Source organism: Anopheles merus, chromosome 3R, assembly GCF_017562075.2.
Source record: "Anopheles merus strain MAF chromosome 3R, AmerM5.1, whole genome shotgun sequence".
Lineage (NCBI taxonomy): Eukaryota > Metazoa > Arthropoda > Insecta > Diptera > Culicidae > Anopheles > Anopheles merus.
In genome coordinates this window covers 41,745,197-41,766,787 of record NC_054084.1, presented here as the reverse complement: position 1 = coordinate 41,766,787, position 21,591 = coordinate 41,745,197, and the positions used below count along the sequence as shown (strand labels likewise).

The 21,591-nt window shown below is 39.4% G+C and overlaps 1 protein-coding gene across 8 annotated transcripts; it reads right to left on the bottom strand.

The window, feature by feature from the left end:
* Nucleotides 1-477: 477 nt before the first annotated feature.
* On the bottom strand, nt 478-5,646 carry LOC121597014 (anoctamin-10). Of its 8 annotated transcripts, XM_041922472.1 has the most exons (8): nt 5,559-5,570; nt 4,682-4,833; nt 4,327-4,544; nt 3,542-3,935; nt 2,275-3,472; nt 1,833-2,212; nt 1,452-1,626; nt 478-712 (listed from the first exon to the last, which is right to left on the bottom strand). In XM_041922472.1, the coding sequence occupies exons 3-8, from the start codon at nt 4,340-4,342 to the stop codon at nt 638-640; spliced, it is 2,238 nt and encodes a 745-aa protein (XP_041778406.1). In that variant the 5' UTR covers nt 4,343-4,544; nt 4,682-4,833; nt 5,559-5,570; the 3' UTR covers nt 478-637. The 8 variants fall into 8 exon arrangements, with proteins under 8 accessions (XP_041778406.1, XP_041778405.1, XP_041778403.1 ...); XM_041922471.1 differs by lacking the exons at nt 4,682-4,833; nt 5,559-5,570 and adding an exon at nt 5,575-5,646; XM_041922469.1 differs by lacking the exon at nt 4,682-4,833 and having other exon boundaries at nt 5,559-5,635.
* Between the last annotated feature and the right edge of the window lie 15,945 nt (nt 5,647-21,591).

The window sequence follows — 21,591 nt, the reverse complement described above, 5'->3', positions numbered from 1 at the left end:
CCGTTTAACAATTCCTTTAACAAAAAATGGTTCTTGGGTGATGAATAGGGTTCTAAGTGCAATTTAGTATTCTTCGAACAAATAAATACAAACAAAACTGAGTAAACACGTATGCAACAGTGATGTGCGTTCCGAAGCAAACTTTATAGACACTGAGCCTGTTATCAATGAACAGATCCTTTTTCTTTCTTTTTCAAAAAGCTCTTAGAACTATTCCTCATTTTAGAATATGTTGCAATACTCCAATGAGGTTGAACTTCTCCGAATTTACTCCGAACTTACTCCGGTTGAACTTAAGCTTTCAAAATTATTTGACTTGTTTGAGTATGGTGGACCTTCGCTAGGTACTTCGGATCCATTTCTGTGACAGTGAGAAGTTACTCCAACGATCTCACCAGCATGTAATTTGTAAAACTCCACTTAATTTACGAGTACTTTCTTTCGTAATAAAGGTACAAAGAGAAGCTTTAATATTAATTCGCAACAATGTTTTATTAAAATCATCAAACAGTATCCTCCTAACACGATCGCGTGCCTTGTTGCCCCATTTCTAATGGTTCCAATGCTTAGAAAATAAAATCACTTGTTAAGTTGATAACCAATTTGGTAACCATTTTGCAATCATCTCTGTATCTTCTTAGCTCAGCATCGAATGCGTATCGTATACGCTACGAAACCTGCGGAACAGCACGTTGCGAGATCGTTGTGCGTTCTGTAAGTAATAACAATTGGCGGAGTGCAGCCCTCCTTTGTAGACAGGTCATCTTCGGCCAAATTTTAAGTAAATCTTTTATCACACACACACACACACACTAACAAACACACACTCGCACACACACGCACATGCAATACACTTTAACTTTAGGAAACCATAAGCTGCATGGCTGGAGGCAAAGATCTACGTCCTGGCCTTGCTTGGACTGTATGCATTATGCTCTTGAGGTAGATATTGCTATGGCTGTTTGAAAAACGATTATTTGCAGCTCTGGTGCTTGTAGCACAAAATCGAGAACATTCTACCTCTCTCACTCAATTTGATTAGGGCACTTGCTGGTATTAAAATAAGCATAACACATTAGTTGATTATAGCGTGTAGAACGCAGTTACTTATTACTTATTAATAAAACAGCATGATCAGGAGCTTATTTTTGGCGTTCATCGTGTGTAGGGGATCGTGTTTTTTGCTGTTGAATGACGAGATGGGGCAAATGGAACTGAAAAGGCGGATACTGGGCGAACTCCAGCAGGTGGTGTGCTGTATTGTGTGGTGTCTATTCCTACAAAATGAAGTAAAACTTGTTATCTATTTTGAGGTGTAAAATATTATGTATGATTATTGCTGCGATCGTTTCGCGAGATGGCTGTTGATAATTGAAAGTTAGCGAGAAAAGAATAAACATAATGTGCACACAGAAGAACATCGTGACTACGAGTGCTCATTGCTTCCGTACCTCTCGTTTCAGTGCTTGACGAGACTCGTGTTCGGCTTTTGCCAGTGCCACACGGACCCAGTGCGGCGTATCCGGGATCGCTTTGTAGATAAACCAGGTTAACCCGAGCAGGACGTGCTCGATAATAAGGAAGGTAAGTGTGTACGCTTCACGGGTTAATCCGGCACCGAGCTCTCTGTAATGAAGGAAGTGATGGTAAAATGCAATAAACAACAATTCACACACACACACACACCACACACCACACACACACACACACACACACACACACACACACACACACACACCACACACACACACACCACACACACACACACACACCACACACACACACACACCACACACACACACACACCACACAAAAAAACCACCTAATCTTACCTCATATGTGGTGACAGGTAAAGTATGCCACAGTTGGTAAGTATCGAAATAACGGCCAGCGTTTCAAATGCCAACTGCCAGGCGCCGATGTTTTTGGTGCGTCGCGCAAACGGTCGCTTGAAGAAACTGCACAGCTTGTACGCATCGAGCCGTATCTCGATCACGTTGTTCAGTATTGCCCAGAAGGCGGTTAAGGGCGCCACCGAGGAAAACAGCACCACGTACCCGAACTGTATGTACAGCTCGAGATAGTCATCGTACGTGTTGTACTCCTCCAGGATCGTTTCCTTGCGATTCTGCACCACACGCGGATCGTCTTCGTCTAGCGAGCGGAGTCCCATCTCATCGTACGATTCGTGGGCTAGCTTTAGCTTCTCGTACTGGAAAAAAGAAGGCAACACCTTAATATGAACTGCAGGAAAATATAAACACTCACACTCACATTTGACTTCACAAACAATCGCACAATCTTCAATCCAACCTTCTTCTTCAGATAAGGGTACAGATTTTCAAACACGTTCTGTAGGAATTGTAGCACGATCAGTTGCATCATGAGTTGCGTTTTCAGCATCTTCATGTCCTGCAGGATGAACGCGATATAGAACAGACACAGGAAGTTGTTCACAAACTCCAGCACAATCAGCTTGTTGACACGGTGCCGCTCGTACTGGCTCTGGGTACGATGGTTCTCCTTGTCCGTTAGGTACGTCGCGAGCCGATCGTACGCCAGCGTCGATACGGCAATGTAGATCGCGTTCACAACCGACGGCAGATACAGGATGTACGCATCCGGTCCAAACAGTTCCGCCAGGTACGCCTCGACGTAAAACTGAAAGATCGTCACAAACGCCGCTATGCCCATGCACAGCATAATGATCGGTGCTGTCACGCAGTACATCTGCACGTACGTTTTCCACTTCGGGTACTGCGGTGTCCATTTGCCGGTGATGGGATCACGTGCCAGCTTCCCATAGTACCCGGGCCGCGGCTCATCCAGATTCGTCATCGTGATCGTGCCCCAGCGGTATGCGTGCGACGAGCTTTTGCGCTTCCAAAGCTCCAGAAACACCTTCATCCAGACGACGTAAAACACGCAGAAAAATGGCACAGTTTCCGTTTCCTCCGACAGGCCGAGCTGCAGAAAACCGAACACCGTCGGCACGACCAGTGCGTACGTGTAAAACCCAAGGAAGGAAAAGTACATGCCGACACTCTCGCCAAAGTAGTCCCGTATCTCGTCGATCGGTTGCACGCGCGTCGGTTTGATCCAGCGATGGCGCAGCTCCTTCAGCGTGCGCTTGTCGTGCAGCGAGTAAAGGTTCGTGATCAATTCCGCACTCTGTGCCGCCTGTATGATCGATTGGCCGTGGTATAGGATGATCTTTGTGCCCGGTATTCGATGCTCGTCGTCGGCCGCCTTGATCGTTTCCAGCGCATGCTTGACGATGATTTGCCGATCGGCGGGCGTGAGAATGTCCTCCAGTGCCATACTTTCGTCGTAGAAAAACTCATCCAAACAGGCCACGTTGAAGTTGCGTATGATGCCGGATTTGGTGCGCTTCATAAAGCCCATATCGTCGGCAATCTCGAGTAGCTTCATGTGCGTGGCGGAAAGGTGGAAAATGATTGTTTTACTATCTCTAAAAATAAGATGAAACGGACATTTTTTTAGAAATGCATAGCATTTAAACACTTCTCTGTTCACCTACTTGCTGAGAGGTTCCTTGCGCACCATCAATTCCATCCCGCCATCCACCCGACGACCGCGGATCTTGTCCATAATCCATTGTATCGCCTCGACCGGTGCATTCTCACTGAACTCCAGCAGCATAAGGCTTTCACCGAACGGTTCCTGCTCATCGTCCGGCGGACGTGCCTTGTCCTGTCGAGTCACCTTGGGTTGATTAATCCGAACCGTACCCTTGCGATTGCGCAACTCATTTAGCTTGTTCTGCTCTCCACTGTGATCCATCTTTTCGAGCAGGTTGATCTGGGAATTTCTTTGCAACAGCGACGGTATAGTGGGCCGTGCCGGGAGGCCAATTTCTTCCGCCAGTTCCTCTTCATCATTCTCCGCAAAATGCAGATTTGGGATAAGGTTTTCTGGAAAGGATTGAACACGATAAAAAAAATAATAAAAAATCTAGTGCACAGATTTCACTAAAACACAGTGTGCCGAGTACAGGTGGAATCGAGTGCCAAAAAGGTAGGGAACTACAGGCTCTACTGGCTGTTTGGTGGGTTCGGTGGGTGCATCGAAAGAGCTGGATCGTGCGCTTCCAAGAGCAATGTTACATACTGAACCGTGCCGTTCCTTTCTGCAGAAAGGATGAATCACCACCGGCTGGTTGGGGTCGTGTGGAGCGCATCGCGATCTACAGCAGACCGATCGCCTTTTAGGGCTGCTACGAAACACGAAACAGGTTGCCAGCACGTTTGTCTCTGTCCGTCTGGAAGAATTTCGTATTTTAATCTGGAATGATTGCTCACTTACCCTTAATGTCGTCCATGGCTCTACCGGTACCGGTGACCTACAACTTGGTGCTGACGCGTTCGCGATGTCGTTGCCTTTCTACACGCTACCCTGTGCATCACGATCACAAGGCCATTCCGCGGACGGACGGACGGATTTTCAATGACGACAACAAACGACACCACTACGAAGGCGATCGCGCTGATCGTGGTTTGTGTGGCTTGTGTGCTAATGAAACGCTACTCGATAAAATAAACAGAAAAAAAGAAACATGATTGAGTTTACCTTTGCTGTTGCTTACAAGCAACCTTATGTGATTGTATTGACAGGCAGCAGACGGTAAAACACAAGCAATTTATATTTCTATTGCTTCCACCTGGGAACCTGGGCTGCTAAGTGAGTGATTCTCTGTGTGGTTCTTTTCCTCTGAGTCAGATCGCTTCGGTGGTTTAAAAATAATATTTTCCACTTTGCTGCCACATCGGTACATTTAGCAGGCATCAGCAGCTGTCTACATTATCACACACACTGTTTTTTTTTGCGATCGGAGAATAATTATTTCGTTTCATGCTGAATAAAACTCATTTTTGTAAGCAGTTTCTTCCATTTATGGATGCCTCACATCAATTGATTTTTGAGACTTGATAAGCTCAAATAAAATGACACTGTTTGTTTGCACTGCTAATAATTTAATTGCTATCACACTAGATAAGGTAATAAAGAACCATTACCACAGCGATAAATGTTCCCAAAATTGGATTGATTGCGGTTTGCTGATAAGAACTACTTCACCACTACGATATTTGACCACGAACCGATTGCGGCTGCTCCTTATCACTGAAGCAGATTTAACTATTTTATCACAACGCTTGTATCTACTTTCAACCAGAACGCCACAGCCACGGAAGAGTACGTGTCGGGTTCACAGAATAATATGATTATTTTTGCGCGATCTTCATCAACGCTGTCTGGCGAGTCTGCTTGAGCGCAATGTTACGTATGTGTAAGTGAGATGTTGGCTACGCGCGTACAGGGAAGGGAGTGTGTGAGTGTGTTTGTGATGACGTGCAAAGAATGCGTCCAGAAAACAGCTGATTGGTATGCTTGCTTCGTTGCCGCAAATGGACAATATTTTACACGAAGAAATTGGTGTTTATTTCATAGATTTATTGCAAGATTTTAAGTTCAATTGTAAGCAGATAGTTTATGCAAAGAATTGATAGTGTTTTAAGCAGCCGACGTTATATTATTACAGTGAACACAGCTTACAAACGGAAGAACAACCCAGATAGACGGAATGAACAAAATAGCACGCTGTTGTTGATTTTGTTGACAGATGTGTTTTGGATGAATGTTAAGAGCGGTTTACACAACGCATGTATTTTGTCATTGAAATTGTAGAAAATTTGAGCAATTAAATAATATTTCCAGAACGATTGTGCTCTAGTAATTTGGGGAGTGAAATTTAAAGTCAAATTTGCCTTATTTTCAATTATAATTTAAGAAAATTGACCACGAAACTCAAGGCCAGCTTATTTAGGTTTGCGTCTTGGCTAAAATTAGTTTTTGCTTTTCCTGCCAGTGGCGCTGCAGGTCAACCAAGTGCAATTTAAATTTGAATACGTAAACGATAAATTGTGTTTAAATTTAGTTTTCAGCAAAGAAAAATTAATCCGATTACAGGCCTGCCTGAACCACTAGTGGGCTTGGCTTTAACCTTTAAGTTGGCAACCGGATACCCGGGTATTTTTTTCAGCTTCGAACTGCAATAACTTTTAATTCATTGCTTTTATTGACCTGAAATTTTCCGTAGCCTCTCAACTTTTAATTTATGATTTTTTGGTGCATAAGTTGTAATTTTAAACAGCCTGTAAGTATTTTATTTTGATTTTTTTTTAACTTTACCACGTAAGTTGGCAACCAGCATACCCGGGTATTCCATACATTTTGTATGGAGATTGACGTTTCTCTTCTTCCTCTTTTCGTATTGTGCTTATTTTCGAGTCAAATTCAAGCGATTCCAAATTTCAATTTGACCGTTATTTTTATCAAAAATAAAAAAATTAATGAATAAATGAAATAGAAGAGAATATATGGTCGGCATTACTTGCTTACAGCATTAAAATATAGAAAGCATTGTTTACCTATGAAAATCGTTAATTTTTTGCATCAAAACGTGTGGAATACCCGGGTATGCCGGTTGCCAACTTACGTGTGTAAATCTGGTTGCCAACTCTACGGTTAAGTGACTTATTGGTTCCCAATACCAGAATAGTCAGTCCTACGTGAGGGGGAGGGTGGGATACCTGGGTATCCCATACATTTTGTATGGTAAGTGATAGCTTTTAATTTGAAAACTTCAATAACTTTTGATGTACATGATACGGCCATCTTGGCCGTCCTTACGAGAAATAAAAAAACAAACTTTTGATAAAAAAATATTATAATTACAAATTTGGTTTAAAGTTAAAGGCACTAAATTTACTTTTTTGAAGAAATCGGAATTTTAGAGTTTTATTTACTTTTTTAATATTTTATAATACATAGTAACCAGTTTTTTCATGAGCAGCCTTCAATGCTGCACCATATTAAATGTATTAGTAATTAAGTACTTCATGGAACATTCTTATTAATTAGATTGAATATGAATAGAAAATCTGAAATTCTTCATAAAAAATATGTTTTACAGACATATTTTTATGATTTTTTTTCATGAAGAAGAAGAAGAAGAAGAAGAAGAAGAAGAAGAAGAATCAGAAGAAGAAGAAGAAGATTATTTTCTACTTTTACCTCAAATTTGGTCTCTTATAATCATATTTCAATTATAAAACATACTATCAACAGAGAAAAGAGTTGGAGAATTAGTATACTTTATGTTATTCTCTACTAATGAAATTCTAATTCAATAAGTCACCGCTTATTGGATGTATTTTAACTGGAGTGCTTTTTAACTGGATGTTCGAGAACTGGAGTGATTCTCAGTTAGCGAACACTTAAACGTCAAAACATGAAACATCCGGAATCTCATGAAGAGAAATTTGTCGCAAATATGCATTTTTCACACAAATTTAGAGTCTTTTGCCTACGTTTGCTTTTAATTTATGCCATCACACAAATTACTATACTTTATTAGGAAATTTAACATAATTTAACATAAATGAAAAAAAAAGTTTGGTATGTATATCAAAACCAGTCAACGCCAATCACAACAATCAATCCATAGAAACGTCACTCCAGTTAGCGAACGTTGTTCGTTAACTGGAGCTTGTTTACCTCTCAGTTAACGGTCATCTGCTTTACAAGGGATATATTTTTTATAATATTGACTATGACACAATATTAAACAATAAAAAAAATATAATCACCTGAAAAAAGAATGGAAATATGTACTTTGTACGTATTTTCCATAGAAGATCAGAAAAAACTTCAATTTAAAAGGCGAGTTGTCAAAGTTAAATAATATTAAAAAAATAGTAAAAGAGATTTAACAAAATCATTTATTCACTAAAGTAAATAAAACTAATGTCCGTACTTTTGTTCAAAATTTGAATTGTTAATTTTCAATGCAACAGAATTAATTGAAGTTTTAGTTTGAAAAAGAATAACATCCTGTACAAAATGTACGGGATACCCGGGTATGCCGGTCGTAGAGATGAAGGTGTAAATTTGGTCAATGGTTAAGGTTACTCAACGAATGCTGCAGAACCTTTCAATTTGAAAACATACAAGGAAATTTAAATGATGTATGTATGTCGCAAATAAACTATAGTAAAGTCTGCAAAACAAATAAATCTTCTCTGGCTTTTAATGGGGAGCAGGGCGTAGGTCTGGAATTACAAGAGGAGCAAATGGATTTGAAGCCGAGAAAACGGGGAAAACCATTATGGTTAACATCAACAAATCATTTCAGCTGACTTTTACTCGCATTCAGGAAAAATAAGAGCACTTTTAGTTAAATATTCTAGAGACTTGTGAGCAACGTTGCTGCTTCGCCAAACATCCAGATGGTGGATGCATTTCATGTCGTCAGCCTTTTGCAGATGCATTGCAGTTTTGCAGTGTTCAAAACAATACACTGTTTGACGCCCGCATATACTATCAAAGGATGCATTTTGCATGCGTTCAGGAATGTGTTTTCGTTAGGGAGAATATCATAAGAAAAGGATGAACCACGGTTAAAGATATCTCCATAGAACAAGGGTAGATTGATAGCATTTCAACTGTGTCAACTATTTGCTGAATAATTTTTGGCACGTGGAAAGGGCTTGAACCTCTGAAGGACGGAATGTCTGTTGCTAGAAGCTACCGCTAGTCGGGATTAATGTCTCTGGGAAGACGACACTCTTGACTTGAAACGTGTAGTGATTAAGCAATGTTAAACTGGGGAGATGTTTCAGTGAAACCTTGCACAAGATGCTGTTTTATAAGAAAAGTAAATTAAACTCGTGCACGTTTGGCTTATTACATGCATTAAAAAAAATGTAAGAGACAGTTTCCAAATAAAGTTTTTTTTATTCAGAAGGAACGGTCTAAAAAGGCCGTATTGCTCAAATAAAGTTTAAAAATGCTTGAAAAAGCTAACATATTAACATAAAGTTGAAAAATATTTGCGAATCATTTGCTATTATAACTTATTTGGTAGTAAACTTGGATTTTGACTTTCCAAGAGTGGTGGGAATTATGTCTATCGAGATGTCCAGACAACGCCGAGACGGTGTTGGCCCTTCATTCCTCCTTATCAGCCAACGGCGTGGAAGCTACAGAATAATACAAACGGTATAATGTTTGGTAGGAATCCGGGAACTCGAGTAGCATTTCCGGTAGATTTTAATGATAAATGACCGTTTAACGTGCGCTGGCTTAAAGTATACCGTCAAGTTCTGGTCCCGCCTGGAATGAGTATCCATGCCGTTGCTAAAACTTTAGCAATTTATCGTTGCTTGAAGGTGTGCAGATTAAGTGGTTCATTGATTTGCCGTTGTGATGTTTTTTTTCTTGCGAAAGATTAGCACTAAATGGTGTTGTTTACTGATGTATTCCAGAGGGATTTACAAAACAATTCCGATGAGGAGCTTCGTGGTTGGGATTAAGTAATAGCCTAAGAATGATAAGGAATTAGTGAGTAGAACAATAGAAAAAGCGAGCATCAGTAAGAGATTATTTACCTCGCATTATAATAAGCTGTTTGAATGTGTGTATCTCAAGACGAATTTTTTTTTTCGTTGTTCTTCAATCTGCTTAAATGTTCTTTTTTTCAATTGTTTATCTAGCGTCTAGACTTTAACCGTCCAAAAAGCATTCATGATGGCAAGTACAATAACAAGTTCTGAATTGCAGTGTAAAGGCGTTAAACCGCAACTTTAAATTGCTTCTGGGAGACGATGTGCACTTTCACGAAGGATGTAATCGTAAGGCGTGTAGAAAGCGTTAAATGCTGCATGCTGTACAACGTACCTTTGGCTCCTTTTCACCTTCTCTAATGTGTTTCTCTATCGTTCTATCTCTTAGCCGTTTCCTGTTTGTACGGTGGTAATTGAATTTGTACCCCCTTCCCCTGCCCTTTCTCGCCTGCACTGCAATGCAGTTGCGATCTTCCGGCGCAGCTGGGAAATCTGATTGCAAAACCGATCGTGTATCGCACCGGATGCCGGAACTGGAACTCGCGGTCCAAGCACGCGCCCGCCGGAGTAGCGTCCTTGATCGGGGTAGCGTTTTGCTACGCGCCACATTCCACACCGTTGCACCGGTGTACCGTACGGTGGTCGAGTAAAGCGGAAATAGTTGTTAATTCAATTATTCAGTACCCGGGAAGGGGAAGCTTTGCAGTAGTGGGTGGTTTCTCCTTGAGCTCCTCCCGAGAGGATTTGAATTTGAGCGAGTACGCGGTGTATTCCACCGTAACCGTGAGCTCTTCTCATCGGAATCTGGGTTTCGAGACGGAAGTAAGTCTATCATTGAGTCCAGTTTGGAAGTATGGCTCTTTTTTTCTTTTTTCACACACAACCCAAATCGTAGCTTGATTTTATCGATTCAATTGGGTTTAGCAAAGGGTTTACTTTTACTGTTACCTTCGTACCGGTAGCCGTTACTGGTTTGCTCAATCTGGTGTCACTTTGCAATTAGCAGATTTAATCGAGCGGACTCGCTTTAATAAGGGGGTGTGTGTTTTTGAATGCGCGTGTCTTTGAAGTTGGAGCCTTCACTTTGAATGCTTACCATCTCTAATAGGAAGAAGTGTGTGTTTAATGGTTTGCAAAAGAGTTAATGAACTTAAGAAGATTACCCTGACGCTATGAATGCACCTTGCTTAGCATTTACTAGAAGACGATATTTTAATTAGTTTCATTTGAATAAGCTCTAGGTCAGAACTACACTAGGTAGCTCGGTCCATGTGAGATTTGAACCCAGGGATGGATGTTGTTAAGTCTTATGACAAGGTTACTATACCAATAATGTTCACCTTTTTCAAAGCCTTTTTTTATTAACTTACATACTAACATTGACCCGGTCTCGTAGTACAGTCGTCAACTCGTACGACTTAACAACATGCCCGTCATGGGTTCGATCCTCAAATAGACCGTGCCGCCATACGTAGGACTGACTATCCTGCTATGGGGGGAAATCAATTAGTCACTGAAAGTCAAACCACACAAGTGGTGCAGGCAGGCCTTGACCGACAACGGTTGTTGAGCCAAAGAAGAAGAAGAAGAACATACTAACATTACAAGCGCAGATGTCAGTTGAATAATTCCCCTCATTTTCTTTACCTTGCGCCTAAACCTTTCGTACTGTTAATTTACGCTGCTCGATAGCACGTTTTGTAATGGATAAATTTTTTCTGCAATATTTCGCTATGCTGACCCATTGCGGAGAGTTCTATGGCTTTTTTGAGGGTGCCAATCAAAGCCAGTGGTTGTCCGATTATTTTAAATACGTTCTGAAACCACGTTTACGTGATATGTCTTGTTGCTACATTATACATAATGCATGGATTAAGAATGTTGCTTACATAATTTTCCATGCATAAAAGAACCATTCAATACAGTCAAAGTAAAAAAATAAACAACCAATCACCAATTCCAATGTCCAAGCATCAATCAAGCAATTAATCAAGAAAGAAGTGTGAAGTGAGTGTGTGAGTGAAGCTAGCACCATTGGAGAATTTTATTATTTAGTGTATGTTTCAATGTGCGTAAAAATATTGTAACAAAAATTATTATAATGTTTAGTCTTTTATTTATTTTTACCACGTACAAAGGACGATAGGAAAGAAAATATCTTCTATCAATCTGTGGTTATTATGTAAAGTGAAGAATTATTTTGATATGAGTTATTACTATCAAAAAGCTTCCATTAGAGAACTGAACATCAATCCGGTGTAATGAATTAACCGCAAGACCCGCATGTCCTGAAAGTGCATGAAAGCTTATGGGTTGCACGGTAACGGTGGATAAACTGAATCACAATATAAGCCATTATGCCATCCATTGAAGCATTAAATGTGTACTTCGACGAACCATAGAAGTCTGATGAAAGCGTTGCATGCTACGGTCAATAATTTCTTGCCAATATGTGTGCTAAGTTAGTACCCAATGAAGTACATGTTAATAGTAAGCGCTAAGCGAAAAGGTGAAATTAGCATCAATTAATTTTGCAACTAGCTTTAAAGTAAGCGACAGGTCACATTAGATTAAATAGTTCATTTTCTATAGCTTTCGCAAATACATTCGGTTCACTGTGCAATCACTACTGCTGTGTGGTTGTTGACGCTTGCAACGTAAATTTACGTTTCCATTGCAACGTAAATTTAATCACACGGTAAGCGTGGTCGGATCAAGCAACCGTCCAGTCGAAAATATGCAATGTTTACGACCCATCATCGTACGCTTGGAAGCATAGGTCATCGCGTCAGTTGCTGCCGCCGTTAGCGATTATATGTAGCACTAGCTAATTAATATTTCCCTTTCTGATGCATCAACAACGCAGGTTTGTCAATGCATTTGGCAGAAACGCTTCGCAAGCACTGAAAACTTCACAGTTCTTGGTATTCGTGTGCAACAGAAAATTACATTCTATAACAACCATGATTGAGTTCAGCACGAGTGAAAAAGTAATTTTATAATAGTAGGTACTTTTCTGTATTTTACCGGTCTCGTGGTACATTCGTCAGCATATACGATGAAACAACACGCCTGACATGGGTTCAAGCCCCGAATGGACCGTGCCAGCATAAGTAGGATTGACAATACTGCTAAGAGCAATGAACAAGTCACAGAAAGCCAAGCCCACAAGTGGTACAGATAGGCCTGTACTAGACGACAGCCATGTAGCCGGATAGTAAAGCCCTTGCTACGGGAAGGCAGTTTTTATGAGGCTTGAAACCATGACGGGCAAGTTATAAAGTTATACGAGTTGACAACTGTACTATGGGTCAACCCTAGTATTTATGAAATACATCAGTCATGAGACACTGGCTGGTAGCATTGAATCCGTTCGTAGCATCGGTGTACGTAGAAAATTGAGTGAAAATGAGCATTTTTCTGACGTACTAGATGGTTGATATAGTTACTTACCGCGATGTAGAAGGACCAGGCACTATTGCATTGAAATTCCTAGGATTAAGTGTGTGCGCCGTACATTCCCACTATGCACGGATTCAATGATACCAGCGTCTGTGTCCATATACAGTGCCGGCCGGACACCTCATATTTTCACCTATTATCTGATTTTGAGGCACTCTAGACAGTCGCTTAGAGCACTTATCGGAAAACTGTTTTTCACTCAACGTTGAGGACAATTGTCACCCCGTAGCGTTTAAACCGGACTCTGTGCGGCAGATTGTGGGCGTCGTATAAGCCTGTTCCGGCATCAACAACACTTTGGCACTATTAGACAACAATCAGAGAATCGAAAGAACGCCCAGTTACGAATGGCCGACGACGCTTGACCGGGAGGTCGATTCAACCAGCCAAACAGTGAAATAGTTCCTGGGAAACATGAACAAACATATCAGGAGGCAGAAATTACGTAAACTGGCTTTACAGCGGTAAGCAATGACGCAAAATCCACTGCGGTCCTTTCGGGCGAATTACGGCGGAATTTCGATATGAAAGTCAAGTCCGTGAACTGGTCATCCCCCAGCTGCGTTCCAACGAATTTTTCCGGACTAACGTGATGCAAAAGCTCTATTTCAACATTTTCGTCGCGAAAACTTGGGAGGAATTGATAATGAATTAGTAGATCTTAACACATATCTACTCGCATGTCTTCGTCTACCATGGCAAACAATCCGAATAAGTAACGTCAGGCAGCTCGCAAGATAGTAGATTTATTTTTGCAGGTAAGCTTAACTAATTACCTTTCAAAGAATGGTACTGAAAAAAAAATGCATTTTTTCTACAGCTATTTGGAAAAAGTCAAGTTGTAAGTGTAAGTGGGTAAGTGTATCAATTAAGGCTAAATACAATTATGATCATAACGAACAACATTTTCGCTCTAAAACAATGAATTGCGTTGGATGGATGGATTTTGTAGTTCAAATATGAAAATGGTACAACATTTCAGCTTCATTAGTTACGTGCTGGCCACTTCCGTTTGTAAATTATCACCCTTTTAAAATGTATTGCCAAAATGTTTGGCATACTATTCCATACTCTTACATTTTGCTAAGAGCAGCAGTGTAGGAAAATTAAGATCTAATCAGTTTTATCAAAATAATGCCTTCTTGAATGACTTCTTGCGAAAAATGCGAAAAATGAACGCCACTCATATCGTCCCATTGGCAAGAGCGCTTTTGTTCTTCCCTGACCAATAGTTGGGCCAGTCTTGGCCAGAAGTATTTTAAGGCTTGACAAAGAATCTTTCATTATACGTGCCTAAATTGACTTAAAATATCTTCAACTCATCTTCAAGCTAGTAGGATAATAGTTACAAATCTTCATTTAAACCAATTCAAACATACCACCCTGATTCGCGCTCCTCTGCGTCTCGTGCTGAAACGATAGCTGGCTTCAGTATAACTTCCAGGTGATATGAAGGTTTGTCAGGAGATATGAAGTGTGTTTTGTCTCGGTGTTTGTCAGTAGAATAAGAAAGTGACATTTTAGAAGGAATAGCCGTATGAATTGGGCGATTAATTGAGCGTTGCTATCAATACAACTAGTGATAGAAAACGGATATTCGAAAATATTAACTTAACATATTTCACGGTGTCTGCATACTTATATTGGTGCAGTGAGATTATTATTACTTGATTTGACAATGTCCCAAAAAGATTTTTGGTGTAAATATCCACGAGTTTGGCCTACATCCGCAATTGGTACAGCTATGGCGAATTGCTAGGAACACTATAGCAAGAATTGGCATCTAGAGATGCAATCTTTAATTGAAATTTTCAACGATTTCGATAATCACTGAATCAATATGAAAAATACTCTCGTGCTCTAAACATGTAAGGTTTTTAAAAACATATAAACTTTTGACACTTATACTCAATACTTAACTTTACAGAAGTAAAATCTATCATCTACAGAAGTAAGTATCTTGAAGACATAATAAAGCCATTATTGATATACTTACCCGATTTTCCTTATTTAAGGAATTTACAAGGCACCGTTCCAACTCATTTAAAACATAAATTAAAGCTACGTGAAACCGTTTCCACTCTGCCCTGTTCGTGTCCTACTCATTCTGTTCTGCAAGGTATCTATGTGGTGCACGGACGCGATCCATAATTTATGCACATCGTTCAGACTAATTTAATAAAACAATTATTTACGCACTTCAGGCGCGCACACATACACTCAAATGTGCACACACATCTGCCCGCCGTCGCCCGTTTATGTGGAAGGTAATAAAATATAATTAATATATTTGTTCAGATTTATCGTTCTAGTTATGCAATGACAGGAGTGGGAAACGGAATAAAGGTGAAACAGGGTGCAGAAAATTAAAGTCAATTGGATAGGTTAAAAGGGCACATCATATTGCGTGGCGAAGCTGATTGGGACATGGACAGGAAGAATGAAAAGGTGTGTGCTGTCATCATCATTCTGAGCTGAGTATGATATGCATTCTCTGCGCGGAGCGTATTTCGTTTCCGCGTGTCACCCGTACAGAACATTCAACGGTAGGGATACTGAATGTATCCATCAAGTAGTTTTCGAAGAATAATAAGAAAAAGATAGAGCATGCCAATGGCATTTCTGGTATAAATGTGCGTTGGTAAAAATGCAGCAATATGGTTTACATGTAGGAAGTAATCGTACGAAGAAATGATGGGTTAAATACGCATGGTGGGGAAAATAATGCTATTTGCACAAACAAAAAACTGGAATTCAGTAATGGTAAAATTATTTCTGGATAATGATATTCCAGATATTCGGACTATTTTATGGTGTAAAAATGTATGACAAGCATTAAAATTGTCATGCTTGCGAAATTTAATAATTCTACCATTCTATGAATGACTTGTAACATGCAATTCTATGAACCACCAGGCGTCTCCATTTAACTCGCTTGGTATTAAATTACCACAACATTATGTTAATACTGTTCCTTTGCTATCTTAATTTCGGCATTGCATTGCACATCCAAGGCATGATCATATTTAACGATACAGATGAGCAGAGAAAATAGTTCACATTTGTTGAGAGCTTTGAGAAAGATCAGTGCCTCTGCACTACGAATGAGCTGATAAATAGTTGCTTGCAAACTTATTAGCCTCTCGATCATATCACGTTTTTGCTTTCGCTCATCACGGCAGCAAATAACGAAGCAACCAAGCTTAACTAGACAATTTGCAACTCATTTCCGTTTAGTGAACTCATCACGCGCTCAAACACTGCGTAGTGAGTACACATACACACGTGCGTGGGAAAAGCGAGCAGTGGGTATGATTTATACGTTGACCCTGCCTGGTATCGGTGCAGGCTAATTGGCGCGGGACAATTTCGCTGGTGAAAATCGACGCGCAATACAATCCACTAGCGATCATGGAGGGTTTCCGGCGGATAAACTTTTTTTTTCTGTTGTGAGTTTTGCTGATGTTGGGTATGAGAAATTGCTTTTACCACGCTGCACGAAGAGCAACGAAGAAGACGGCACGGAGAGGCTTAAAATAAACATGAATTATTATGGACTGCTCGGTGGTGCTTTGCGACCGGTAGGTAAGATGATAATTTATGACCAATCGTTGACGCCTGACATCGTGCTCGATTCGGCTGAGCGGGGACTGGTGCAGCTGGGGCTGGATTTTGGTTCCTTTCCCATTAGCAGGAAGATGTACAGTGTTTGAGAGGAACAATGGGTCCCTTCTGTACCTGACGAAAGTGCTGTTTGGTTATTAAATACTTCTGCATGTCGGTGGTAATTGTGATGCTGTTAATAAATATTAAGCGCTATTTTGTTGCGCTCGGTGCGTGAAAGAAAACGCACGATAGACGGAGCGTATGGTGTTTATATTAAGATACATTTTAAAATGATTTATTGCAATCGTTGCTGTAAAAAAAGCGCATTACAATATTTATACTACTACTAAAGGCAAAATAAGACTACACCATAGACTTACTTCCATGAATTGGATGCTGTTTGTATTTTGGTTGATTTTGCGTATCTGCTGATACTGCGATACGGAGAACCAGTTGTGATGAGTGCAATTAAAGTTAGGGAACATAAAATCCACGAAAAAATAAGCTTTTCCCACTCCCTCCCTATTTTTTTTGAGTGTGATCCTTGTTGATCCTATGAAACTATGTTTATTTTTATCTAGTTTAGTTTTTTTTCTCCTGAATGGTTTTGCACTATAATTTCGGCTGAATCATTAATTTTGAATAAAAAAAAACAAATATATTGTCAACAAGCCTGATTACAAACATTTTTTGATTTTTTTGAAACATAAATATATATTTTGGAATGTAGTGCAGTTCGAAAGCACAACAATGCCACAGAAAGAAAAGACTTTTTAAAACAACCCACAAGGACAGAACAGACATGGTAGGCCCGAATCGTGATGGCAAGATGGTGTAGGACACTCTTGCAGGAGATCTTCCAATGTCGAATATGTAAGTAAGTAAGTAAGTAAGGAAGTAAGTAAGAAAGTAAACGACAATTCTGTGTTACGCCACAATAAAATCCTAAATACGAAGAGAAACCCGAAACAAGTTTGTCTTGTCATTTCGATTGTATTCGCGAAGGGATATTGGAACAAATGTTGAAATAGTTTTGAATGGGTAATAGTCACTGAAACAGATGTGGAATATTTCAGTAAAACAAATGTTTATGTCATTCGAATCAGTTCGGTGTCTGGTAATAAATAGTGACCATCAGGTTTATAAGTATTTAAAACATACACTGCCGTACGTGACTGCGAAGATCGTTTTGCTAAATAGAATATGATATTTATAACAATATCACAATGCTTTTAAAATTATTTAATAAAATGATCGTAGTACCAACTTTTAACGTAATGTATTTTGTGTTCTCACTGAATTTGGCATTTTTTGGCATGTTGGTGTAAGCTTGGAATAAGTGCATGTGTAAAATTTTTTGAACAAAATTCCAATTTCTCAAAATGCTGCATTATATCTTTCCAGTTTTAAGCGTTGAGATTAAAGAGCAACACATTTATTACCTTCTCATTTTTCCTTAACAAAAATCATTGAAATGAATAAGAATAAAAATGAGATTTTTGAAAAGGAAGTAAATCACCCTGGCATCTTTTCCGAAATAATAAATAAATAAAGGTGTTTGTTTTTAGGGTGTTTTTTTTTTCCTCTGGCCACAAACAATGTATGCTAGCTCACGAAAACAAGCTTAAGTAGCTGTTCGCGTTCGAACCATACCACCCTTGTAAAATACCGATGCGTACACCTTGTAGCAGCATCACACGGCAGTGCAACATCGTTGTGGAATCAAACAAGACAAGCATTTCGTTGGCAGGTTGGCAAGAGGGTTGTAAAAATGGGTTGTTCTTGCTGCACTGTACCGCATCGTGTATGGTTTATTTACGCGGCACGGATTGGATGAACGGTTGAAAATCATCTCCAAACGGAGCTGTTAGCGGATACTGGCAGCAAAGACGGATGGAGTATAATTACGTGGGTAGGAATTTATTACACAACCCTTTGCAGAACCAAAAGTAACACAAAAAACGCTCTCCAATCTCACGATATTGTTGTAGGTTTTTAGTTAGTTCTTTTTTGTGAGAAGTTCACGGGGAAGTAAGATCACGTGAGAATTATTTTATGGCATGCTGCACATCACGCTGCTCTTAAGCGTGAGTATCAGGTGTAGGGGAGCTTTTGATACAGCAGAATTGCAGCTTTTGTGTGTGTGCTCGAATACGATGTTTGGTTGCAGTAAAATAATCAAAAGTGTAGCTTCGCGAGTGATTTGCAGAAAACGTGAAATGCTTCAAGGATACGAGTTGTGGTTTTGTTGTTGTTTTGATTACAAATTGTACTGAGATTAGCCCATTACTAAAGTGAAGAAGCTTCTGAAGCATAGCGACACAAGTGTTTGATGGGCAAACAATCTGTCCGGTTTTATTATTTCATATCGGTTTTATATTCGTTCCTTGATTTTTTGTACTATTTGTCTTGTCTATGAGGGCACCATTCAATACATTTTATATAAAAAAATCATGATGTTCATAATTTTATAACACGAATTCGTAATTCTTTTTCCGACTTCATTACAAAGTGTTTCAGGATTCAAACTTTGGTGCGACATATGGGAACGTGTTAGTCAAAAATATCGGTAATAATGGGTAAACAGAAAAATACTAAGCCATACTTTGGTATAGATTATTAAAGTTTTACCAGCCAAGGTGCGTCAAGAATGTTTGTTAATCGTAAATGGCAACTTCGCGGTGCGGTATAAGGCCTCATACAGTGTCCGATTTATTTTAAATCTCTATTAAGCATGTTTTAATCAAGAGTTGGGAGCTAAATTACTGGCAAGCTAAGAATTTTATGTAGTCTGTAGAGTTTTCTTGCATTTTTTACCGCAGATCACATGAACGGATGTTTGAAAATAATGAAAATTAGATTGCCTATAACTTCGAATATTTAGGACGAACTGTAAACGCTTTTCGACGATGTCGATTGTTCATGAACGTAGAAACAATTGCTACATCAGTTTTATTAAACCTGGTTAATGGTACTGAGAGGCCTGGAACTGGTATTCTATTGTACTGTTTTTTTTCAAACTGAACATCATTTTCCTTTTTTTTATTTTGTTCAGAACAATCATACAATCTTGCTATCAGGTTGTCTAGTATCATTTATATCAAAGTATCAAATAAAAGTTGATTTTTCAGCAACACAACGCCTGTATCCACACGAGCACGGCTACAAAAATGTGAGTTAAGGATAAGAAAACAAATTTATTACATTGACCCTTCTAACATTTTGATCTTGATTCGGTTGCAAACAATGGACGAATACAAAAAAAAATATAAACAAATGAAAACAGATTATGAAATTTAAGTAAAATCAACCTTCTATCGTCATTTTTGCGCTTATAGAAACTATTCCAGTGATTTTGAACCTTTTTGCAACTTTACCCTACATGTAAGGTGCATGTAGGATTTCATTCCCCACAACCATAATCACCAATAGCTGGAATGGTTATTGGGTTAGAAGCGGCCGCTTTTTCCTGAGAACCATCAAGACCACAACACCACCATGGAAAGACCATCCATCTCACCAACCAGAGAATCCTATCACGACTCACCTCACTCACACAAATCAACGTTCTAACCTGCAGTTTCTGTGGCGTTGACATCACCGTCCGTCACATCTTAACCGAATGCCATGGGTACACTGCGAAACGCATCACCTGCAAATTGGACCACAGCATCGACACGATCCTCTTACCAGACAGCGATTGCCAGCGTAAACTGTTAAAATTCCTTCGTATAATCAACCAAAGAACTCTAACCAAAACCACATTTTTGATAAAATCAACATATAATAGCGATAAACAGCTAAACAGTAAACCGAGACTACCCGGTATCAAGTAACTTGTAAGCCGCAAATGGCTTACAAAGAAGTATGTTAGATTTTTAGTAAAGAATGTATTAAATTATTAAAAGAGGCGAATGAGGTCAATCGACTCAAAGTCTTTATTTAAGCGTAGCAACCCATGGTATTTGAGGATAGTTAGATCAAATATTCCCCCGTCCTCACAAAAAGCCAAAACTCCCCGCTTAATACCTTACCGATCGAAAATCGCTTTACTAAACGGTTAAAATAACATAAAATAGATATTGCAAGAGATACATGCAAGGTAAAAATAAAAAAATGCGCTATTTTTCTTCACCACAACAAACAAACACCTTATACCGAGTGATATCATATTTTTTGATGATACAACAAAAAAACGAAAACTAGGGGTGCTGATACAAAGGGATACAAATGTAAAAATGTATATAATGTTGTAAAAAATAAAATCACAAAAAGATTAAAAAGATTTTAAAAATACAAAAAAATAAACTAATGACCACGTAACGTATCTTTTGTTATGTTTTCTCTGATTGTTCTGTATTTCATTTTTATAATGTAGAATAGATTCCTAACAAAGCAGGGGCAAAATAATTGGAGCTTTCCGTTGTGTCTTGTAGAAACACAATGAAAAATGTTTCGAAAATTAGTGAAACATTTCCCTTCTCCATTCATTTACCCTTTTCCCCATTCTCTGCAAATGTGAAACCGTTTGGTTTATGTGCTGGTCGGAAATAGTTTTATGGTGCCATTGTGAAGGAAGTGGAATTTTTTAAACATTACCATCGGTCGAAGCACACAAACAGTAGTTGACAAAACATTCACACTCAAACTCGGATCTCGCGCTCCACAAAAGCACAAACAATAACGAACACGATGGAGTAAAATAGGGAAAGCTAATAAATGGTTAGGGGGGAAAGTTCTAGAAGCAGAAAAGTTGAGTCCCAGTGAGGCGCAGTTCCGCTTCTAGTGTATTTCTTTCCCTCCTTCCTATCGTTGTCAATTTTCGGTTCAATTGAGTGTCATTGCAGTCGCCCGTTTTCCACAGCTTACAAACAGAACAAACCCCACTTTCCTGCGTCTCCACAGTTGTAGTTGCAAATTGTAATTCCACTACCATCGTTGGCGGCCAAGACCAATTGAAAGTTTGCACCTCTTTGTCTTGTCTGCAAATTTTATCTTGTTTCTTGTGTATATTTTTCCTTTTTTGTGGTGCATAAAATCGCAGTCGAGCCAGCTGCTGCATTAATTTTCACTTCCGGGGTTCGAGGTTTGTGATTCT

Excerpts from the sequence above, each read along its gene's own strand:
- LOC121597014 (XM_041922466.1), bottom strand. The coding sequence starts at position 4,201 with ATGCGCTCCACACGACCCCAACCAGCCGGTGGTGATTCATCCTTTCTG. Across the intron at positions 3,936-4,131 it reads GAAAGGAACGGCACGGTTCA|AAAACCTTATCCCAAATCTG; the intron begins GTATGTAACATT and ends AATCCTTTCCAG. Across the intron at positions 1,627-1,832 it reads TACCTGTCACCACATATGAG|AGAGCTCGGTGCCGGATTAA; the intron begins GTAAGATTAGGT and ends CCTTCATTACAG.